Raw genomic sequence first — 23,580 nt, forward strand, 5'->3', positions numbered from 1 at the left:
AGCACAGTTGATGTCTGTGCCCTGCTGCTGTCCTGGTTTTGGGGTTGGGGTCTGTAGAGCATGTGGGATGCCACCCCACACACTTCTGCATCACTCCAAGTGGGGTGCAGCTCTGTGCTGGGGGTTCAAGCGCTCAGCCTCACCGCTGCCCTCCCGCCTCGCAGCTCTCCCATCACCTTTCCGCTTGTCCTGGTGCCAAAGCCAGGCTTGACTCAGCTCATCAAAAATAGAGAGTGAGGGGAGGTGTGAAAGCCAGGAGAAAAAAAAAAAAAAAAAAGAGAGAGAGAGAAGAAGAAAGCAAACCCAAGCAACCTGACTAAGGCAATCTGCAGCCTCCTCCGCCACCCCCAGGATTCCCAAACCTGAGATCTCAGGGCTGGGCCATGCAGGGCAGCACCAACACCTCCCCAGGGCCCCGGCTCTGCTGCTGGGGCTGGGGCAGCTCTGACACTGCTGCACCTCTCACAGCACACGGAGGGGAGCCGAGGGGTGGCTGAGTGACACCTCGTTTGACAGGGAAGTCACCTGGTGAATCTGTGAATTCGCAGCATGACCCAGTGCCAGCTCTGCACATCACTTCCCAGCACAGCTAGCCCCGGCTCAGCCACCCAAGGGGACTAAAAACTATCATTTCCTCCCTCTGTACCCCAAAACAGGTCTGACCTGCTCTTTGCTTCACCCTGCTGAGATGGAGGTCTCACACTGTCTTCATCCAGGCCGCCAGCACCTCAGCATCACATTCCGTGGCAGAGCAGCTCTCTCAGCTGGTGCTCTCCTGAGCCTGGTGCCAGGAGCGATAAATCATTCACTCCCCTGAGCAGATGTGCCAGGAAGGACTGGGGCTGTCCTCCCTGTGCCCTTGCGGAGTGTCCCATCCCTCTCCACATGACAGGAGCCCCGTGTGCCACCGCAGCATGGCCGAGCATCAGGGCCCCTCGCCCCTGCTGGGGGAAATCAGGGCTCCCAGCAGCCCCACATCCAACCACATGAATGCAAGTGACACCGTGCCCCTCCGTCATTGTCACCACACTCAGGGTGGCTGTGTCTGCACGTCAGCCCTGTCAAGGCATCCTTTGGAGCATGGGAACGTTTGTTGCAGAGTAAATCCCACCTGAGCACAGGGAGAGTGGGAGAGCTGCCCCACACTTAGGCAGAAGCTAGCTGGAAGTACACGGATGAAGCTGGGTTATTCAGAATTATTGGAGTTTGCTACTGAATCCCAATACCTGGTCAGTGTCTTTGATTTGTATGGAAGTAAAAAGTGCATTTGGAGCCACTGGCTCTCCTGGATATTTCTCACTGCTCTCCCTTTCCTTTTGCACCCAGCAGACGTCTGAGAAGCCAGGCTGCGTTTGGGGACGAGAGGAACAGCTCGTCAGGGGACATGGAGCCCTCCTTCCCCCAGCTCCACCAGCCAGCAGCCGCCTTCTTTGCTTCTCTCTCTCCACCACCACATGAAAAACGAGCTCACCAGCCCAGGGACCATGGCATTGAGCCGTGATACACCTCCCTCTGCTCCCTGACTCCTTGCACCCTGTGACTTGTTTTCCCAAGGGTAAATCCCAGCTGGATCTGGGATGAAAGCTGGGACCCCCGAGGCCTTTCCCTGGCTCAGCAGCGTGCCCTGACCAGCACTGGTACACAGAGGACAGGCTGAGCATCCCCAGCATGGCTCCTTTCTCCCCAGGACACCCATGAAGGCTGTGCTCTGGGCACTTGCAGGTCCACCTGACACACCACCAGCAGCAACATTTTGTATTTTTTCCCCTTGAAAACACCTCCTTAATGGGCACTTAACATCATGCTTAAGTGACAACGAATTACACATTTTATTTAAGAGCAGACGCAAGGAGCAGTGTAATTCCCTATAGACTAATGGTGCATTTCCCCTCACAGACAGCTAATTAAATATTTAATCAGCACAATAGCCGGTTAAGTATTGTATATGGGCATAAATACAACCCAATACATTTCCACGCTACATTAAGCTGAAGCTTGTATACACTTGTCTCCCCAGCATCAGACACGACAGCTCAGTCAATGCATCCTTCGAAAGCAGATTCTATTTATTTTCCATCATATTAAGGAGGCATCATTTTGATTCTGTCCCGGCCGAGTGTATTACTCTTCAGCAGAACCGTATGAATAATCTGCATCAAACTGTGGATTAGGTGAAGATTGCTTCCTTCCTGCTCGGCAGCTCGCTGTGAGCTGACTGCAGATTTCAGTGAATAATTTCTCTTTGGATTGCATCCTGGAGCTCCAGCAGCGACTGGAGGGCCATTGTGCTCCGCGCTCCTCGGGTGCTTTAGAAGAGACGATCCCTGTCCGGAAGATTTAGCAATTAAAGCCAGAAACACAAGCCAGAAAAAAAGGGGAAAGGAAAGAATTCTGACTCTGCTTGTTTAATGGAGATGGCTAAGGGAAAAAGAGGTTAAAAATTAGCTTTTTAGGCATGGTTTGTCACCGGTGTTTCAGCAGGTTGGGCATGTCAGTGCCTGGGATGATCTGTGGTGTGATTTGGGCAGCTCTGTGAGCCCCCAGGGCTCTGCAGTAAATCAGCCCAGAGGTGGGGCAGGCACAGCTGCTGAGCAGGAGGGATGGGTGTAGGGCATCTGTTGGCACACCATCCATGGCACCAAGGCTGGGATCCCACACCCTCCAGGCTGGTTTTGCCATGGGGAATCGCAGCCTGCCCACAGCCTAGGGCATGAAGACACCCATCCTGTGGCCAGCACATCGGGCATCACCCCCTAGCCCAGGTAACACCAGCAGCACAGTCTGCATAGCTATAGCCCGAGTGAGAGAACCATTTCTGGCTTTTTCTCACGTCTAGGGGATGCATTCATTCTGCGGGTGTCTTGTTTGGGGCTTGATTTCTATTCGGCTTTCTTACCATCTCCACTTCCCAAGCTCTCATCGACTCTGTTATAACTGCAAGAATGAGTCTATTTATAGAGCACGGTTGCAAAATGAATCAATAAACCCAGAGCAAAACCAAGGCCAAATCCCCAGCTCTGTGGTGGCTGCAGGGGAGCCCACGTTCCCCAGCAGGCATCTGGTGAGAGCCGGTTGGAAACACAGGAGTTGCTCCAGGCACCAGCAGCAAAGCAGGACGGGGGACAGCTGGCTTTTTGGGCGACTTCAGATGGGAGCCAAAACCCTCTTTTTGTTTGTGCTGGTGCCAGCCATCAGCCTGATTTCAAGACAAGCAGGCAGCACGGGGCACCTTTAGGCAGGGTGGAGCATTTCACTGCGTGCGGGGATAGAGATCCCGAGCATCATTCAACTTGGAGGGCAGTGGGGCAAATCCTGCAAACTGTCCCTGTAACAACTGGAGGTTATCAAGGTGTGGGAGCCAACCTTCGGGGAGTCTGAGACTGCCAAAGGGTGAAGTTAGAGAACGATCAAAATATGGGAGGAACGTCATTTTTTGGTTGATTAGATTAGCTCCTATAAAAATCAGCTACGTGACATAAAAGGTTTAACGTGAAAGAATTCCACAGGTCCTGTCTGTGCCGGGTCATCCCCCAGCCCTTTCCCAATGCACCTCTCCAGCAGCTGTGTGAGACCCCAGCCCTCCCGCGAGCAGTACCGCTGGGCGTGCAGGGCTGGTGTGCAAGGGGGAAAAATGCAGGGCTGCAGAGAGGAGCAGCCCATGTACCCCAGCTGCTTGGTGGTGGAATTAGGGAAATTTGGGAATACGATGGCCACGTGGCTGGCTGCAGGCGGGGGAACAGCCTGGGCACACAGCTCCCAGTGCCGAGCAGGGTCACGCCTCGCAGTGACCCGTGGTGGTGACGCTGTCACAGTGCTTCCCTCTCCCGTGCATTATTTCATCCTTGGGCTGTGAGCACGCCTGTGTGGTTACATCACCCCGGCCGATGTGCAGCCAGGCTTTAAGCCACGTGAATGCCCTCGGTTACACTCCCGCAGCCCCCTGAATATCGTCAAAGGTAAATCCGATGGCAGACAGGGGAGCGACGAGGCCGGGACCTGTCTGCGAGCACCCCCAGCCCCCCCGCCTGCCTGCCCCCGTAAATCTCCTCCCGTCAGGGAACAACACGCGAGTGCTAAGGGTGATTTCCACTTCTTTTATTTTTTTCTCTTTGCTGCGCTGAGCTCAACCTCTGCAACAGCTGCCAGACATCGTAAATCACCGAGCAAAATCCTGGAGCTCGGGCTGGCTGTCTTGTAAAACAAATATCTTCCAGATTCTGTAGCGCCCGATGCTGGTGACAAACTGTCAGTTGCCGGGTTCTTCCTCCTCTCTTCCATTTATTTCCCAGCCCCATGTCTCTGCTGCTCCTCGCCTGCTATATATCTCCCGTTTATTGTTATTTCTTTTCCCCCTTTGTTTTAATAACTCTTTTACTGTGGATTCTTGTAAAAACAGCTGCTCTAGCAAGTAAAAAAAAAAAAAAGAAAGAAAAAAAAAAAAGAAAAAAAAAAGAATATCTGGAAACAGATGCCCTGGCATTGCTTCAGCTGTAATCTGCTAGATTTATAATTCCTCTTCAGTTCAATATTGATTCAGAATAAAGCAACTCAAAACACACTGGCAGCTCGCAGCTTTTTGTAGCCTTCCCCTATCTTTCTTCTTCCCTGCCATAACATTTCTTTTCTCTCATCCAAACAACTGGAAATGCGCAGAAGAACAAAACAATGCCAGCTGATGAGAGACACCCAAGTGTCCGCAGAGCAGAGGGTTTATGTCTGGGAAAGCTCAACAGAATGCCATCAGCTGCTTTGTTTATTGTTTTAATTTATTTCCTCCTGCCCAGCTTTTGCTGTCTCCTCTCTGCATCCCTCTTTAAGTCTCTCCTTATCCTGTCGGGGACTTGGCAAGCTCCGGGGCTCACAGGGGAACCAGCTGGGTACCAGCCAGGGGATGCTCTGTGTGTGTGGGATGGGGACAGGCACCAGATCCCCCGGCGAGCCCCTTGACACCTTGTTAAACCCAAGATAAGAGCACTTCCCTTTGACAAAGCTCTTTGAAAGCCCTCCAAAAGGAGTGAAAGAGAAAAAGAAGAGAAAGCTATGAGGACATTTCCTTCAGGTCTGGAAACAAAAGCCACCAACGCATCTCAGGGGGCAGAGGAGGTTGTGGGCTGGGGTGCACCAGCATCTCGAGGGCTCTGCTGCCACCCTGCATCCCACCCCACACTGCCCTTGTTCTCATGTGCTGGGTTTCCTGCCTTTCCCTTCAGAGAGGGAAAATAAAGGGCAAAAAGCTTGGCTTTCTTCTAGCTCTCAAACACAAGAGCCCTTGGAGAGGACCTATTTTAAGAGCAGAGAGCAACCCCCAGCTGGAAAAGCGGCTCAGCAGCGGCAGGCTCAGTGCCGTGCCCTCCGCTCGGGCACTCGAGCCACCTGCCCGCAGCCACTTCACCGCAGCAGGGGACAAACGCCAGCAGCCCCGAGCAGCAGAGCCCATGGGGAGGGGGACTCATGTCTGGGAGGGCACCAGCTTCAGCCCTGCACTGATGCTTCTCCCCTCGGGCAGGTAACTCTCAGCTCCCGTTCTGGGTTTGCCTCTCCCCTATTTCCATTTTGCAGCCTGGGCTCCTCTCCCCTCGGTGGGGCTGAGTGCAGTAACTTGGGGTGATATTATCCACCTCGTTTAAGTTTTTATGCAGTTCACTTATATTTTCTCACAACCAGCTTAATTTTTCCCTTTCTCCTGGGTGTCTTCAGCATTAGACATTTTAGTGCTGGTTTAAGTGCCTTCATCCTTCTCTCCCCTTTCCATAAGGTTATTTTTTAACAGTGCAAGCAGAGTTTAGCACACTTTGCAAACAACCTCCTAAAGGAGGGCTCGAGCACTGAAATGTTCCCAATCCACCCTGCAGAAGACCTCGGACCAAGCAGTGCTCCTCTCATCCCAGCGGGCATCCAGTGAGCCGGAGAGGAGCCAACTTCTCCCCCGGGTTCAGCTCAGTGCTGTGCAAACTGCTCCTGCACAGCTTCTCAGAGGAAAGCAGCAAAGCTCCCTCACTATCTCACGTGTGCACCGGAGAACTTGCTGTAAACTTCGTGCTAAAACCCCGTGAGCACAGTCAGAAATCAGCCGGCTGCTCCACGCACAAGCGACTGTGACGGGAAACCGACTACGAAGCAAAGCGAGGCTGAGGGCTCCGCGTTCGGAGCTGCTTTAATTATTAGAGCGTGAGCCCCCACATCCCTCGAGAAGCACGGAAAATACTGGCCTAAAAAAATCACGGTGTGCTCAGAGAAGCTGGAGCCAGGGAGTTTTGGGGACATCCCTGCTGCAGCCAGCCTCGCTGGCTCCACCGGACTTGGAGCCGGTCCGATTCATTGCAGCATCTCGGAGCTCGGAGCAGAGCGAGCAGACAAGGCTCATTGCCTATTCCAGGCAGAAAGTCTCCAGCAACAGTTGTGGTTTGCATTATTTTTTTTAATAAGGTTACTTGAGAGAGAGCCTGGAGGAGGCCCTCTTGCTCCTCATCGCCAAGCCCTGCTGATGGATGAGCACGGGCTGTCAGGGCTGCTTGGGGAAAGCAGAGGCAGGATGATGTGGTGCTGTGCAAGGGGTGGCTTTGTCTGGAGAAGCGAGCTCCTCACCCATCATAAAATATCCTCACCCAGAGGAGAGCAGGGATGGCTTCGTCCCGCATTTCTATTCCAGGTTCTGCCCCCAAGGCCATGCCTGGCACGTCTTCATCCTTGTGCAAGGCTCCTGGTCCCACAGCTGAGGAATTCCCTCAAAACTCCTGTGTTTGCTGGCATCCTCCTGTGCCTGAAAAGCACAGCAAAGCCTTTTCCTCCTGAACCACTGATGTGCCTGTTGTGCAGCCTGGCCCTGCGGTGGGCGATGGATTCAGGTAACTCCTGGGAAAAAAAAAAACGTGTCCCCATGCAAAGCTAATCTCTGGGTATGTTCATGCAACTGTTGGCAGCATGTGAGATGAATGCGGCCCACATCCCTCCTTGCTTTGTGCTCTGCTCCAGCATTTATCCTCCCAGCAAGCCGCTGCCACCTCGCCCTCCAGGGCTGTGCTTCCACTTAGACATCAGCAATTTCCCCTGCCACGGGAGATCGGCGAAATTACCTAGCTGATTTAAGGCCAGGGGAGTTAAAAGAGTGTTTCGCTCCGGGAAACTCTTCCAACAGCTCAGCTGCTTTTGCACCTCTCCGGGCTGCTCCTTCCCCTTCGCAGCAGGCAGGCGGAGCAGCAGCCCGCGGCCACGCAGCTTCCAGCCACCCCCTTCGCCGGGCTCTGCTTGTCCAGAGCATACACAGGCAGACTTCCCTGTTGACTGCAGGGATTTTGTTCATTCAGGTGGATCCAGGGGGAATATCGACATGTTTGTTTTATTTATTTTTCTGCTAGAAGCTGCGCGTGGGTCTGTCCTGTATGGATTAACCTGCAGGTTGGTCACACTGCAGCCAGCTCCCCGCCTCGTTCCCCAGGGACCAGGGCTCACGGTGTTGGTGCCCCTTCCCCGGGAGGGCTGGCAGGAGGGCGGGATGCCCTCACACAGTGCCAGGGCTTTAGATTTCTTATAAAAAGCTCCCTGAGCTATTCAAGTCCTTACAATTCAAGTTTTGCAGCACCACAGGTGCTGGCTGGAAGCAGCTCCAAGTTTTGGGGGCATCCAGCACTGCCGCAGAGTGAGGCTCTGCTCCTGCCCACAGGTGAGCTGGTTGCTGCACACAGCACATTGCCTTTTTGAGGGGAAAAAAAAGGAAAAAAAAAATCCAACAAATTAATTCAGTTCACATGAGATTTGAGCTGAACTTCAACCGATAAATACTGAAGGATAAAACAGTGCCATGAATAAAAGGTCTTGTGACACAGCCATGTCTGAGGTTCATTTATTTTTTAAGGAGTTCCTTTTCTTCTGGTTAAAAACAACATGTACAGCAAAGAGGAAGCATCACCAGCATACAGACATTTATCCCCAGTCCCAGCCGGTGTGGCAGAGCTGGCTTTCTGGATGTCATCTGCCACCGGCCCAGTGTGGACGTGGAGGTCTGGGCTGGATTTTTGCTCTCCAACCCCTGCCGTGGCAACATGGAGCTGAACCTGAGCCAAAAACCTAGCAGGCTCCTGAGTGGTATTTTGATCATCGCTTCCCCCTTGCTGTCAGAGGAAGCTGTGCCATGCCTCCAGCAGGATTTTCTTCCAGAGCCGCTGTGGCGAGGCTGGCACAGCAGCAGAGGGCACAGAAAGCCAGCACTCATCTCGCTCCCAGGCTGGAGAGAGGGGCTGGCACAGCTGGCAGCTCTCTGCAGCACGTAAAGGGCCTTCTGCTTTCTTTTGCCCACCCCTGCAGGCATCCCCAGGTCAGAATCTGGCCCTTCTCCAGCATCAGTCCTTGCCCTGAGGAGCTGTGGCCAGAGGAGAGCAGAAGAGGTGCACTGACCCAGGGCTCTGCCGTCTCGTCCCCATGCTGCTGTGCCATTTGGGGGCCTTATCCCACAGCTCCTGCTCTGTACACCCCCCTTAGCACTTTGTGTTCTTCTCTAGCCCTCCACCAGCCCCTGCTGGCCCAGCTCCTCCTGCACCCAGCTCCTCGTCCTCCGTCTGAGCTTTCCTGGCACCGCTGCCCCTGTGCTGCGCCCTCCCCTGCAGCGTCTCAGCACAGGAGCTGCAAGCCGGGCAACCCAGCTCGCTAGCAGAGAGCTTCCACACAGGGACTGAGCTGCTATTAATTCATCCTATATTTGTTTTGAAAAGCACCTCAGCAAGGTACACCATTTCCCTTTCCAACTACAGGCTTAACATCCGCAGTCTTTCTCCTGTCTCAGAAGCAAATCCCCATTTATTTTGCATGTACCCGATTAATCCCCAAGGCATTACACCTAGCGGGCCAAAACGAGAGCTCTGCCTCTGCTGAAACACTTCAGGAGAAAGAGGAGAGGGAGAAACGCTGGGCTTTTAGTCAAAGAGACTGGCCTCAGCGTGGCAGTGTTTCGGCAGTGCATTTCCCTGGTGTCATGGATCACAGCGAGGAGCCCCTCAGGTGCCAGCAGCTTTCCTGGGGCTCCTGGAGATCTGCCCGTGGCTTTGCTTGAAGCCAGGCTTGCAAACACTTCTCGGGGGTCTTTCTAGACACCCCCATGTTCCTGCTGCCATGCGGGGAAGTCCACCCATTTATTGTACAGGCGGCTGCACAGGTATAAATGGTTTTCTTTGGTAACCCCAAGGGATTCAATCCATCACGAAGCGGGTAGGACAAACCCAGAGCATCCATTTCCAGTGTGATCACCAAGGAGCAGCCACGGTGCCCTTGCTACGAGGCTCTTCAGACGCTTTGATTGTTTGGGATGCTCCCAGGTACAAAACTGATCTACCCGCAGCACCGGCCAATTCCTGCCCCAATTTGAGCTCGTGCGACTCCGCTGAAGTCAATACACCAGGCAAACATTTCATTTAGCAAGCAGGCTCAGAATCCCACATTTAAGCATGTGTCAAGCCAGCCAGTAGCTTTGTTTTAATTAACTCTCCAACTTTGTGCCTGTCATTTCTTTATATAAACGAGGATGTTCTGCCAAGGGCAGAACGCGGTCCCGCGTGCCTACCTACAGACCTCTGCTGGGGCACGAGCACTTCTCAAAGGGGGCAGAGGCAGGGAAGGGGCTGGGGATGATGCTGTAGGGGTCCATATGGCTGCAGGATTAAAGCAGAGGCAGCAGAGCTTTCCAGCCTAGGTGCTCACAGAGAAAGCAGGGATAACATCGCCGTAGGTTTTTTTTTGTAGGATTTTGGTGGCCAAGCATCATTCAGCAGTGGCCAAAGCCTCTGCACTGCCCGGGGGTGGTTTGGTGATGCTGGAAGACCCCTCCCAGGCAGGAGCGGAGGCGTTTCACGAGTCACCATCTTCTCCGCCCAGGAAGGAACAATGGAAGGGAAATCAGCTGGCGACAAATCCTCATTTATAATTAAAAGGGGAGCAGGAGCTGCCTGAACGTGCTGCAGCTCGGGAGCTGCACCCTGTGCCCCCCAGCTGCCCCCCTCCCCAGCAGCTGCCCCCTGGCGGCCCGGGGAACTTTGGGGAAGTTCAAAGCCCTTTGCTGCCCTCCTGCAAAATAACAACTCCTTTATGTTGGAAAAGACCAAATATTAAATTATTAAATTTAATTATTAAATTTTATTAATTATTAATTTTTATTATTATTATTTTTATTATTATTATTTTTATTATTATTTTTAGCGGAAGCCCCAGCGGTGTCACAGCCTTGCTGCTGGCATCAGCCGAGCCGGGCACCTTCCTAGCTAAAGGGGCAAGTTGGCTCGTAAATAAGGACAGGATCCACCCCCACATTTTTGGGGATATTCCCCAAATTCCCCCAATTTTGCTGCCACTGGTGTATTTACAATAAAAAATAATAATTAAAAAAATGAATGAAAGGAAAAAAAAAAAATTAGAAAAAAAGAACACATGCTGAGCCAACCCATCCAGTTCACGGGCAGCTTAATTAACCCCGCAACCCCCCCCGCAGCAGGGCGCTAATTGCCTGGGGGCACCTCCAGGGAGGGAGGGGGGGGGTGGCACAGGGGGAGGAGGGGGCGTGGCTTGTGCTAAGCCCCGCCCATATTTGGCGTTTTGTGGGCGTGTCCCGGCGAGGCCCCGCCCCCTCAGCGCGGAGCGGAGCGGAAGTGCCGGAGTTGGCGCTGCTCGCGCGCGGGGCAAGTTGGGCTCCGGCGGGGCGGGGGCGGCTCCGCGCCCCCTGCTCGCCTTCATCCCCTCCTCCTCCTCCTCCTCCTCCTCCTCCTCCTCCTCCTCGCCGCCGTCGTTCTCCTTCTCCCCGCGGCTCCCATGCGGCGGAAGCAGAAGCGGCTGCTGCAGGCGGTGGGGCTGGCGCTGGCCGCCCTCGTCTTCTTGCCCAACGTGGGGCTCTGGTCCCTGTACCGGGAGAGGCAGCCGGACGGCGGCGGTGGCGGGGGGGGGGCTGCAGGGCAAGGGGCGGCGGTGGTGGTGGAGGTGGGGGCTGGAGAAGAGACGGTGAGTGAGGGGGGGGGGTACTGGGAGGGTGTGTGTGGGGGGTACTGGGAGTGGGGGGGGTACTGGGAGGGTACTGGGAGTGGAGGGGAGGGCTGCTGGGGGGTTACTGGGAGTGTAAAGGGTCCTTGGGGGGGTCCTTGGAGAGTGGTAGGTGCTGTGGGGGATGCTGGAGGGAGGCTTCTGGAGGGGTACTGGGAGTTTAGGGGGTGTTAGGGGGGTGCTGGGAGTGTATGGGGGAGGTGGGAGGGTACTGGGAGGGTGTGAGGGGCTTGGAGGGGGTGCTGGGGGGGTCCTGGAGTGTGTATGGGGCTGCTGGGGGGGTCCTGGGGGTGATTGTGGAGGCATAGGGGGTGCTGGGGGGGTCTTGGGGGTGATTTTGGATGTGTGGGGGATGCTGGGGGGGGGGTCCTGGGTGTATATGGGGTGCTGTGTGTGTAGGGAGTGCCCAGCAGTGTGGGGCTGCAGTGGGTGGGGGCCGGAGCTCAGCTGCGGTGTGTTGTGTTCGTGCGTGCCTGGAGGATGGGGCTGAGCTTTTGAGGACCCCCCGCCTGTGTCTCGGTGTCTGGGGGGGGGTCTCATCTGTCCCTTCTGTACATGGGGAAGGGGAGCAGCTGCCCCACAGCAGCAGGGATCTGGTGGTTTGAGCCCAGGGGGGAGGCAGCCCCCCAGGAGGCAGTGGCAGGAGGGAGGCTGCCTGCAGGGAGGGAGCCGAGCACAGCTCCCGTGAGAAATGGGAGCAGCTGAATTGACGTAAGATGAGGAGAGAAGGGGCTCGAGTAGGGGATGGGGTGGAGGTGGAAGGTGAGTACTTTCTTGGCAGCTTATGGATCTAGAGACCAGAGCTCTGCTTGCCTTTCTGGCCGGGCTTGGTAAGGGAATAAAGCAGGATCTTCGCTCTGAGGAGTAAGGAAGGGAAGTTTGCCCCCTCCTTGCAATGGAAAGAATAGTAAATGTGTCTCCTGAGGGCATCCCTTCTGCTCCATTTCTCCTCACCTGTCTCGGGAAGGTACGGGGAACGCGCATCACCAGTTACTTCAGGGTCCCCATGGACCTTGTGGCAAGGGCTAGCAGAAAGCACCGGGTGGAGCGTGAGGGTGATGCCTGTGCCCTGATCCTCCTCTGGGAAAAGAAGAGCACGGAGCTGTGCCCATCGGGGTGGGGAATGCCCGCTGGGTACCTGCTGCTTGGTGGTGGTGCAGCAAAATGCATTCCTTGCTCGTCCCTCTGGGGTAGAAACAGGCAAACCCCCTGCTTAACGTGAGGGACACGAATGCCAGATCACCCGGATTAGACGTTTGTAAGCTCGGTTTAGCTGCATTTACTTTTGGCTCTGTAATTGCTTTATCCCATCCTTGCTTTGGCTTCGTACCATTACGAATGATGGGGGCTTGAAAGCCTGAAATGTCAGTGTGTAACTATCGGTTCGGCTCCTTGTTCAAAACCACTTAAAACTCTGAGTTGTCTCAATCTTCCCCTCCTCGGAGACTTGCCATTACGACTGCACCGTAAAGGTGGAGAAACTTAGCATGGCAATTTCTGCTCAGAGAGCGAGGAGGCTCCAGGAATGAGGTGCTGAGGTTGAGCTCTTCCTTCCCAGCAGAAACGTTCAAATTCAAGCATTTTGGGTAAACCCAGGCATAACCGTGATTGTGTCCTGGTCATATGCCATGCTGATAGGGGAAGGAAAGAAAAAGTCAGTCGGTACCTGCTGTAACGTGGGGTTACGTAGCAGACCCCAGAGATCCTTTTAATGCACAGTGATCGTTGTGTGCCCACAGTTCCTGATGCTATTGCCTTATGCTTGTATTTCTGTTGCATGCAGGCGATCTATTTTGCATGACTGACAAAATTAAGCCCTGTAGGCTACTGCTGCACAGCTCCACATAGTACATGAAGACCAGTGTAAAATCATGCCTCTTCTAGAGGTGGCGAAGGAGGAAGTCGGTAATTATTCTCAGGCTTCAAAGCTCCTCGCTGGAGGTAGCAGTTAACATTGGTTAAATCTACCAGGGCTGAAAATACAATAAAAAGCTGACTTTTTATTTTTTGTCTTCCAAAGTCATCCCTGTGCTGCGGGCCTTGGGTCGGAGCAGCTGTAGGCCAGGCAGTTTGTGCAGTGCATCACTGCTGGTTTCGGTGTGTTGTCTTCTCAGAATTAAAAAATGTCATATCACTTGTTATACAGAGCGCTCATCCTATTTTTCTTTGTGCTATGTCTGTTTGAAGTATGACGGCTGTCAATAAACTGAGATCTGCTACTGGTTTGGGTGTGTGGTGAGCTGGGCAGCAAATGTCTGTGCCGATTGCAGGAGAATTTGAAATAAAAGCTCTCTGCTCTTGTGTAAATCAGGATTGCTGGGTCTTAGGCTGAAGACTCAAATTTCCTGCCCAATTAATGAGGAACTATGGGTTGCAGTGGGGCTGACAGTAAAGATACACGTCTATCACCGATATTTTTTTTAAGGACTGCGCCCTGAAATGATAGCTTGTGTTACACTGAGCAAAGCAAAACATACCCTGAAGGACAGCTGGCTGTCTTGGTAAAAATAATTTCAGATGATGCAGAATAAAGATAAAACATTTTTTTTTACTGTTGTCATAGAGTTATCTGCCAGCTGACTGCAGAGAGTTTGTCTGTTGGGTGTCTTCAGTTCTGGTGGTTCCCGTCTCTTCTCCTATGGTCTTGACAAATACTCACGGTTTTGGTACTCACTAATCAACTTCCAGCCTGTAAATTAATTTGCTGTTTGCTCATTCACGAAGCTGTATGGAACAGCCGACTTCTTAACACCAGTACTGTAGTTTAAGACCACAGGAGGCTATATCATTAAAAGAATGATATGCATAGCACTCAGGAAATATTTTTTTTCTTTCTGGCTTTAATTTGCCTACTTGCGCAGGCTAATCTGTGAGTTGAAGATGTTTCAGATGTGATAGAGAAATGAGTTTTTCCATGAAATCTCTGCCCGTGCTCATTCTTTTGCTTAAATAGTGTCTGCTCTTTGGTAATTTTATCTTTCAGAGTAACAGCAAAAAGGGCAAAGTTTTAAGAAACAGTTGGATTAAAACCGTAAAAAGGCAATTCTTAGAATATACAGTTGCAAAGTTTCAATACTAAAATCTTAAAGTTCAAATTGTGCCAAGAATTCGTGTAGCAGTGTGCCTTGTGCAGCTTCTTACCTTCAAAATGGCAAGGTATCAGTGCACGCTATTTCACTTTATTTAATCTTTCTAGTGGCTGAAACAGACGTGTCAGAAATTAAGCAATCAGGAGCCGTGTAAATATATTCTAGAAAAGATTATGCTAAATTGTTTCTGCAGAAGTGCCTAGGCAGCTAATTGCTTCTGTATTTACATGTTGAGGGGAAAACACAGTGGCTGAAAATAATGCATTGCCTTAATACCGGGGTTAGGTCGGCGTTCTTCCTTCCTTCTGCTGTTGGGTTTCTTCTTCTGGAGCTCTGCTGGCTGGCTCTCCATCCCTGGGGAGAGGGGATGGCCTCGAGTTGTTAAAGTCCTGCTAGAGATGTCATTAGGAAAGCAGATTCATTGAGTTTCTTTCTAGTACACCTGCATGTGAGGAAATTTCCTTTATCATTATGTATTTACAGTTGCTCCTTGGATGATACGAACTAGCAAGCCCTTTTTTCATGGAGTGTGTAACAGCTTTGGCTGGTGTGGTGGCTTTCAGCAGGGACGTTGGGATCAAGGTGCTAAAATGTTTCTGCTGACAGCAAAAGTATTAGCTTAGCTTCTTGTGCTGGTGAGAAAAAATGGCAGGATGTGTATATTGGCATGCTCACGGAGTGCAGATTGACTCCGGTGTAGCTTCATCTTTTTTTAACAAGTATTGGATAGGTAAAAACATATGATCTGTAGGTGTGGGGGATTGCAAGAGAAATTCAGCCTGTTCCTTCTGTCTCGAATCCCCGCTGTCCGCCTCAGAGGCTGCTGGGCACCGGCAGCTGAAGCGTTTGATGTGTGGTCCTGCAGCCTGCAAAACCACAGATGAGGTGGGCTGTGGGCTGGAGGTTTATGCTTGGGCTAATGCAATTATTTACGTGGTTTTTAATCCTCTGCAGAGATGCTGCTCCGTACCTGCCAGGTCGGGCAGGAGATCTGTGTGATGTGCCCTGTTAGGGGAATGGGGCATATGAACTCTGGGAGAGATTAAGCTTGAACGTCTCCTTCTCTGAATTGCTGGATAAAAGCACTGGAGCAAATTAGCAGCCTTTCATTTTACGCATTTCATTTGGTATGATGCATGCTTTATAAAGTCACCCTGTAGCTTGTTGTAATAGTAATTTGTGTTCTATAAATTCACTCGCGAGCATGATGGAAGTGTATAAATCACATAGCTGATTGTGTGGTGCCCTCTGCTGCCAGCTGTACCTGGCTGCTCGTGGCTCGGCAGCGAGACACGAGCTGCAAATGGGATGGAAAAAGCCTTTGCGAGAATGCAGCCCTTGGATGATTTGGGGTTGTAAACTTTGGCTTTCATGTAATTAAGCTTAAAGTGTCCAGGCTGTATTGCTGAGAAAGGAGCCCTGGTTCGGGGCTGGGAGCAGCGTGGTGCTGCCTGCCCAGCTGCTGCTGCTGCTCTCATCCTCGTCAGCAGGGGAAGATGATCGGCTTTGCCATCCCGGCCTCAGGGCAGCGATGAAACTGTCACCAATTGTCAGCTTCACCTCGCGGCTGGCAAGCACTGGCCGGGAAGGGGGTGGCTTAGCAGGCTTCCCCTGCTGCCAAGGCTTCCCGAGGGCTTGGGGAGAGGGAGAGGAAAACCTTCCTGCTCTCTGCCAGCAGGTGAATGGAAAGCCAACTCATCGTGCTTCCCGTGCCCATGTCTTTGACAGCCGAACTGGTGGTGCCATAAACCTCCCTGCCTGGTGGCTCTCTGCCCTCTGCGGGGCGGCCGCGTTATCCCTCCTGTTTGCTCGTTGCTTGTCTGCTGATACAAAGGCAAACTTTGGAAAGCTTATTTTGATAAGCACAGCATACAACAATTGACAACTGAGAGCTAAAGTGCAAGTGCTCAAGATAAAAAGCATTTTTTATGCCTGATTTCTAGTATAGGCTACGCTAAAGTTCATTATTTTAGTGCAGCTGCAAAATGAGCATTTTCTCCTGGACTAGTTACATGTGGTACTGCAAAGCGAGCTGAAATGAAAGCCCTGCTTCCTTCTCCAAAGGACAGAAGACAAGGGTTTGGAGCACGTGAAGTGGCTAAACCATCTTGCAGCCGTGAAGTTTCAAAGCCCAGCCGGGAAGGGATGTTGGCTGATAAATTAGGGCTTTCCCTGGTCTTGTTATTCCTTCTGGTGGTCTTAACTGTGATGGTAACACGGAGCTGAGAGCACAACCAGGCTGTGCTCTAGCTCCTATGCTGCATGAAGATGAAAGGTGTGTTGTATTTGCTCTTCTGCTGGGGTTCTCCTCTTTACCAGCCCTGTTTACCAGCTCCTGTTACCAGCCCAGCCGTGCCATGGCTAGCTGTTCAAACGTGCTCTGTCCAAAGCTCTTAAAAGCTGTGATGCATAATTCCTGTCCTTGAATGAAGACTTCAGCAGGAAAACTTTCTGGCTCCTGACACCCTGACTGCTTTGTTAGGTCACCAGTAAAAACTGTAATCATACAGGCATCTGCGGAGCCGTTCATTTTTCCCATATGAACGAGGATCAGCTGGTGAGACAGCGAGATTTGTGAGCGACTGCACTTACAAATACCCTGTCAGGCATTTAACCAAGTGGGCTGAGAAAATAATGGGAAGCTTCTTACTACCAGCGACGTGTTGAAGTCAGGCAAAAATGCTTTCTAGCAGACCTTTAGTTACACAGTGCTACCTTCCACTCCCTATTTAAATACAATTGCAGTCATCGCTACAAAAAGATAAGGAGCTGCTGTTAACTTTGCTGTCTCTCTTGTTTGCTTCCCTTGGGAGCCACCTATAACCGCACTTGCGTCACATAGGAGCGGGTTTGGGTTAACTTAACACAGAGGAAGCTGTTATCCTGGTGTTAGAGCACCCTGTGCACTGCTTGTGTCTGTGCAGCCCTGTCCTGGCACGGGCAGGAAGCCCTCAGGCTCCCCCTGAAAAGTACGGAGCTGCTGGGGAGAGTTAGGAGTTGGTAGCAGGTATTGCTGCTCCCTGTGCTTGAAATATCACTAGGGAAAAAAAAGACCTTGTGCTGCATAAATGTATTTGGAGCTCCTGTGGAAGCAGGTGTTCCTACGTGCCAGCTTGGCATCGTGCTGAGCACAGCAGAGCTGTCGTTTGTAGGGTTTTAGGGAGTGCACCCCAACCAGCATGCAGCGTGCCCAGTTTTATGGCACAGCGTGCTTCAGGGTGGCAGAAACGTGTGCATGAACAAAGCTGCTGGGGTATTTACCATCAGAGGACTTTGCCTCTCTCCAGGGTCCGTCATGCCTCATGTTTTCCATGTTATCTCTGTAGAGCGACCTCGATAAGTTGTGCAGCTTTAAGTAGCTTGATAACATAAATACTGCACGATACCAGGCAGACACGGGGACAGAGGTGGCTGCAGTAACTTTGTGCATGTGAAATCCTTGAAGAGTGAGTAGCAGAGAGGCACTCTCAAGTTAAGTGACTGGAATGCATGTGCACATTTTCTTCTGAATCACCTTTAGTGGAAAATTGGAAAGGAATTTTTCCAGAGCTGAATGAATTAAAAACTGGAAAAATCTGGTAGGATATACAGGGATGGTAGTGTGCAGCTTGGCCTGGGATTCCTCTGCTTCTAGAGAGAACTATAAGAGAAACTGTGATGACTTCAGGTCCCAGTTTGCTTGCAAAACTGATAACTGTCAATGTTTTTTAGCAGTGAACAGAAAGCATGAATCTGTTATCTGATTTCAGACTTCTGAACAATTCCTGATGCTCAAGTCACTTTCAAGAGTATAACAGTGATACTCTATTCCCTAATCCATAGCAGGTGCCTCCCCCTCCTTTGTTTTATGTTTTTTTTTTCTTTTGTTTGCCATAAAAAAAAAACCCTTTCGAGCTTTTCATTATCTCCTTTAGAGTTTCCTTGTGGTTTTACTTTCAGATCTGGCATGCTGCTCATGCCTTCTAACAATCCAGAGAGCCAGAAGTGTTACTAGTCCTGCTTTATTCAACTTGAAGCATAACCCCTGGGTGGTAATGGTATCTCTTCTGTCAGGGTAACTGACACCATGGTGTTATTTGCTGCATTTTGTGTTACCTTGCCTGGATAATGGATAGGTAACAAGGATGGGGGTGTTTATCTACACGGCTTTGTTACGAACATAAGTAGTACTGGATATCAAATTATGGCTGACGTGTCAGACTGTGCCTCTTTTGTGAGTAGATTTAAAGGGTCTGGCCACGATTGCAGAAAGCTACAGATAAGTAAATCGATGTGTAGTGCAGTTAGCAGGCTGCCCCTCCTTCCCAAATGCTTGTGTAGAGGAGTAACCTGCTGAGCCTTAGATCTGCTGGCAGCTCTGCATCCAAGTCCTGCGTGCCCCTGAAAATATCAGAAATATGTCACTTGACACTTCTGCTTATTGTTCATAAACTTGATAAAGCTTTAAATTGCAGCTTCAAAGAAGGGAGGTCTACCACATCTTGGTCCTTAAATCTGCTTTTCTTTCTAAATAATTAGCTCTTTTCCCTGCCCTTTTGCAGTTGCTTCATTTTCTCTAATCTTAGCTTCAGGGTTAAAAGAGAGCTCTCTAGAGCATATATCTATAATTAAGGCTTCTCAACCACAGCTACAGCAGAGTATAAGCAGCGCTCCAGTCTCGCCAAGACTCTGGGAAGAAACTCGTTTTAGTGGAAAAGCTGCTGATTTTATTAAAACTGAACTCTTTCAGCTATCCCACTCGTGGAGTTCCCTCTGATGCTATTTTGTGCCTTCCCACTTCACGAAGTTACCTTTTTCAGGTCGATGATGTTTTCTGTAGCTCACAAGAGAAAAGTTTATTTATTCTTCCTGTCGCTTTCTTGGAAGCACAAACTACCAGCTACAGCAATTAGCGTCCATCACTGGTGTATTCAGAGAACTTGAAACGTCATTGAATTCATTTTTAAGGTCTGACTTCTTTGGGTTTTGCTACAACTCTGTGCAGGCATCTTAAGGAAAACTGGGTTCTTCATTTTTGTCTCTTGGAAATCATGATACGAGCACACGAGCACGTTGCTGGGATGAAGTCTCTCATATTGTCTGGGTGCTCTGAGATGTCTTACAACTACTGTGAGCAAGAGCATATTTACAGGCAGCTACTACATGCTGGCTGATGGGCTTGAAATTTGTTCCCTGCAAAACGTGGCTTGTATTTCTGTAGCTTTTGATTTCTTTTATTGTTGAGTCAAATTAAAATGACAAACAGTTAAACTTAGTGAGGGTCTCAAATGGAAAACCCGTTGCAAGAGAGCTGGTGTAACAAGTGTGGATATTGTGACTCTTCCCTTGGCAAGAAACAAAATAAAGGGAAGAAAAATGGAGTCGGCCAAGACTTGAATGCAGAGCAGCACCCACCCTTTAAGTTTGCTCAGTGTTTATTCAGTGACTGTGTCTTCCAGTCTCAACCTCTTATTAATCTTTCAGCTGCAATGCTTTTTTTTCTCTCCAATTAGCACAAGAAGTGGCAGAAAGTAACTTCTAAAAAAATCGTCTCAAGGCAGTGGATGCTGGCATCCTCTCCCGTTACGCTGAGCGCTGCTTCTGCAGTGAGGTCACTGATTTGTGCCCAGAGCTGCTCCCCTCAGCACTAAAGTGTGTTTCTTGCATGTATGTCATGCTCAGCTGATGTAGCAGTGACTTGACACGTTTCCCTGATGTAGCTTTTGAATTCAAAACTGTCTATCCTGTGTGGCTGAGGGTTCGCAAAGTGACCGCCCAAGCCAAAATCCCCAAAAGCATTGCAGTGCATTTTTTAAAAATGCATAGGAACTCCAGTTGTTTACTGAAATAATGACCAGCCAGGGTGTTAAATTTCAAAGAAGTGTTGAAAAGTGTTTTTTTTTTTTTTTTTTTTTTTTCAGGTACAAACATTAGAACTTCCATCCTAACCTTGCATGAACTCTTTCTGCTGTAGAACTTCTATTCAGTAATAGAAATAAAGGAGTTGCAGACTAATAACTAATTAGTCTGTCTCCTGCAGGAACTTTCTGGATAAATAAAATCTGCATCGGTATATCACTACTCTTTACCCAAGCTCTTGGAAGGGGAATGGAGTGTTTTCTTTGGTCAAAGCCTCGCCCTGATTTCGGACTTGGGATCTTATCTGGAAGCACTGTTAGCTGTGTCTCTCATGGGTAGAGCTGCTTTGCTTCCGCCCTGTTGAGCAATTATTTTTACAGGGCAGGGTTGTTAGATAGGGTTCTGCTCTGCTTTATCTCCAACGTCTGCAATCCTTTCCTTGCAGTTGTATGTGCAAACTAAGGTGACTTTTCAAGGGTAAGTCATCTCCTCCATCTTTGCTTATGTTTACGTAAGAAGATCTAACGTTTAAAATCTCTAATAGCCTGTCTTGTTTTTCCAAAGTAGGAGATTGTATAGCCTTGTCTTTGCGTAGGTTACTTGTGTTCAAAGTCATTTGGGAGGTTACTTTTATCCAGTTCATGACACTAGCAACAAAACAATTTTTCTCCATGATGGAGAAGAGGTAATTTGTTCTTTCTTGCGCATACCTAACATTTCTTAGCCTTTAGATGAAGTCCTAAGAAGAAATTTCAGAGACTAGTAAGCACGAGCTATTGCTTAATGAATAAAACAAGTGAAACAGTGTGCGAGTGTTCTTAATGTTTAGACTAAAGTTTTCAAAGGTGTCTTAGGGTGTGATGCTCCTTTGAAAAATAAGAGTCTTAGCGACTTTGATCTAGGGTATGATACAAAAATATGGGATGCCAGACCTGGTTATGTATAAGATTATTTGTTGTTTTTTTTAAAGAAAGAGCAGTTCCTTCACTTCTGCTCAGGCTGACTTTAATCTCAACTCTGCTTCCTTGATAGTGGCACTCTTTAGAAACTGTACTTTCAACTTGGATAAGTAAAAGCAAAAATACATTCCTTCACTGAAGAAAATCAGAACCCCCAAAGGTAGGTAAATACAAGCATAACTCTGGCAAGGGCCTCAATTAGGCAAGAAAGTTTCTAGCTGTAACATTACAGAAGGTCACTTAAATTTAGCCAGACTGTCAGTTCGTATTAACTACTACTTAAGATTATTCGGTATCTCAAAAAGAAGTGAACGCTGATTATCTTTTTGTCTTCTCATTTATCTTGCACGTGTGATCAGTTGGCAGGGTTTAGTGTGTGATAGCCAAGTAATAAGGACTAACCCTTTTCTCACTCATGCATATGGTAGTTTTGCTTAGCCGCCAATACACTCTGATGTGCTGCTTCTCTCGTATTCTTAGGCTGCAGCTTGCTATGATGGAAACAGCAACAACAAAAAATTAGTTTTAGATGCTAACTTTTTTGTGATGTTTTGGAATCTGTTTCAAGGAATTGATTTAGTCTGCAAAAAAAAAAATCTCACTTCAAAAAAGCAGCATCTGTTCACAGGTCTCCTTCACAGTGGCAAAGAAGTAATCTTGGCACAATTAAACTGTTTAGAATGAGACTTCTTAAATTTGTTTTGTTTGCCTGGGACCGAGGGCATGGAATTAAACTGTAAAAACATCTGCAAAGTATTGGTAGACCTGTTTTCGATGCAGAAATCTATTTGTATAGAGAGACCAAAAGACTACCAAAATCATTCTTTGCTACCATTTTCCTGCTATTGTTGCTGCTACTTTAGAAAAGTGGAAGGGAGGTCAGCCTTTAAGGAGTAAATTGTTCCAGTAATTGCCATGTGTATATCTCTTTCCTCTTCCTTTAATCATTCAAACCAAACATGTTTTTTTTAATTTAGGATGCACTGAGGAATAAAAAGAACTTTCAATAAACAGCTGACTTCCAGTACAGGCAGTTCCAGCTACAGAAAAAGGTGCTAGTGAAGCTGGAAGCATGTGATGCTGCACTGAAAGTGTAGGTGCGTAGGGCTCAGTTCTTTACCAAGACACTAGCAGTTTATCTGAACTCCATTGTTTACAGAATTTGCATCAATTGCGTTTATCTGTTGCACTTTGCAGAAGGATCTGTTAAATTACGGGTGCTGGAGAACTCCTTTGGAGAGAAGCTGGAGAGGAGAATTGTGTGCTGTGCTTCATGGAGCATATACATTGTAGTTAAAAATACATCTTTGACATCTTTGTATTGAAATTTGGCCAATTCTTCCTGTAGTGTAGTTAGAATGTGCAAAAGCTGCATCTCCACTCTTCCAATTAGTCAAGATTTATCAAAATGTCCCAGCCTGAATTTCATATAAGAATTAAAGGCATCTTTGCTCAAATACTGCTAGAGGAACCATTTTTTTGTGATGTCTTCTATCATTGTTGCTTATAAAACAGATGTTTAAAAACATTGTGAGGAAAAATATCCAATATTTACTGTTTCTGTAATTGACTTTAAAAACAGCAACCACAATTCTACTATGAAATCTATTTCAGTTCACAGATTTCAGCCACTGTTTTGACAGGATAGGTATTGGTCTCTTGATTTTTTATTTTTTTTTTCTGTCCTTGGCAGTAGATCCAGAGGATCTCTTCCCTTATTTTCTCTTGACAGGACTGTTGTCCTATTTGACCATCAGTATTTTGCTGACCCATGTAAGCCAAAGTTTCTCTTACCTTTTCTCATAGTCTCCATCTGCAGGTATGTGTTGGGGAGGGCGTTGTTGCTGGACTGTAAGATGGAGTTTAAGAACTCCCTCGGTCATCCTGCCAGATGTGTGCAGTTTGCTGCTGCCTTGTGCTGTCTCAATCGAAGAAGAAATGGTGCTGCTGCTACATGCAACGTAGCTTGGCTTCTGCACACACAAACTTCAGTTAAAGCCTCAATAACCACTTGTAGGGGAAGTCGGTTCTCTTCTTCCTCTGTATCCTGCTAAGCAGGATGTCACGGGCACCATCACCTAAACTAATTCTTATGTTGGAGCTGGACTTCTGAATTTAAATTTGCTATCTATAGCCGTTCTCTTCCAACTACGGTCTCGTGGATCTCTCTGAGGAGAAATTTCCCTCTTCTCCCTCAAATTTTCTGATCTTCAGATGCAGATTGTACGCTCTGTGAGTGGGGATGTGGAAGATTGGAAAAGTCTTATCTGAAACAAGTGAAGGTGCTACTTGAGTTGTCCTTGATTTCAATTGCTGCAGAGTGTGTATAAAAGATAATAGGTCTCCTTCTACCATAGTTGCATATGTTCTGCAAATACAAACTTGGGCCAACTGATTACAGAACAGGAGTCGGCAAAGCCAATTGCAAACTAACAAAGTGTCTCAAACTTCAGTCTGTGCCAGGATCCTTTTCCTTGCATTTTGGCCAAAGCTGTTATCAGTTCAAAATAACACTGCTTTTCAAGGGTGAAAGGCTTAAGCTCTGGAAACAAGTAGCGTGGTTGTGCCATTCAGGGCGCTGATATTTTTATAACAAGAAGCTGCTCGTAGTGGAAAAGCTTCTGAGAAGCATTCTGTAAATTGATGCACATGAGGAGAGCACTGGTGTTTGCAGGTAAATT

At 49.0% G+C, this 23,580-nt stretch overlaps 1 protein-coding gene across 2 annotated transcripts in view; it reads left to right on the forward strand.

Moving 5' to 3' along the window:
* Nucleotides 1–10,603: 10,603 nt before the first annotated feature.
* The window catches only part of GALNT10 (polypeptide N-acetylgalactosaminyltransferase 10), an 87,364-nt gene continuing 74,387 nt past the window's right edge, over nucleotides 10,604–23,580 (forward strand). The window contains exon 1 of one of the 2 annotated variants that reach the window (XM_068698469.1): nucleotides 10,604–10,974. In XM_068698469.1, coding sequence (XP_068554570.1) covers nucleotides 10,789–10,974 — 186 coding nt within the window. In that variant the 5' untranslated portion in view covers nucleotides 10,604–10,788. The remainder of the gene's footprint in view (nucleotides 10,975–23,580) is intronic. The other variant, XM_068698470.1, reaches the window with a different exon arrangement.

The sequence above is a fragment of the Anas acuta genome, chromosome 14 (genome assembly GCF_963932015.1).
Source record: "Anas acuta chromosome 14, bAnaAcu1.1, whole genome shotgun sequence".
Taxonomy (NCBI): domain Eukaryota; kingdom Metazoa; phylum Chordata; class Aves; order Anseriformes; family Anatidae; genus Anas; species Anas acuta.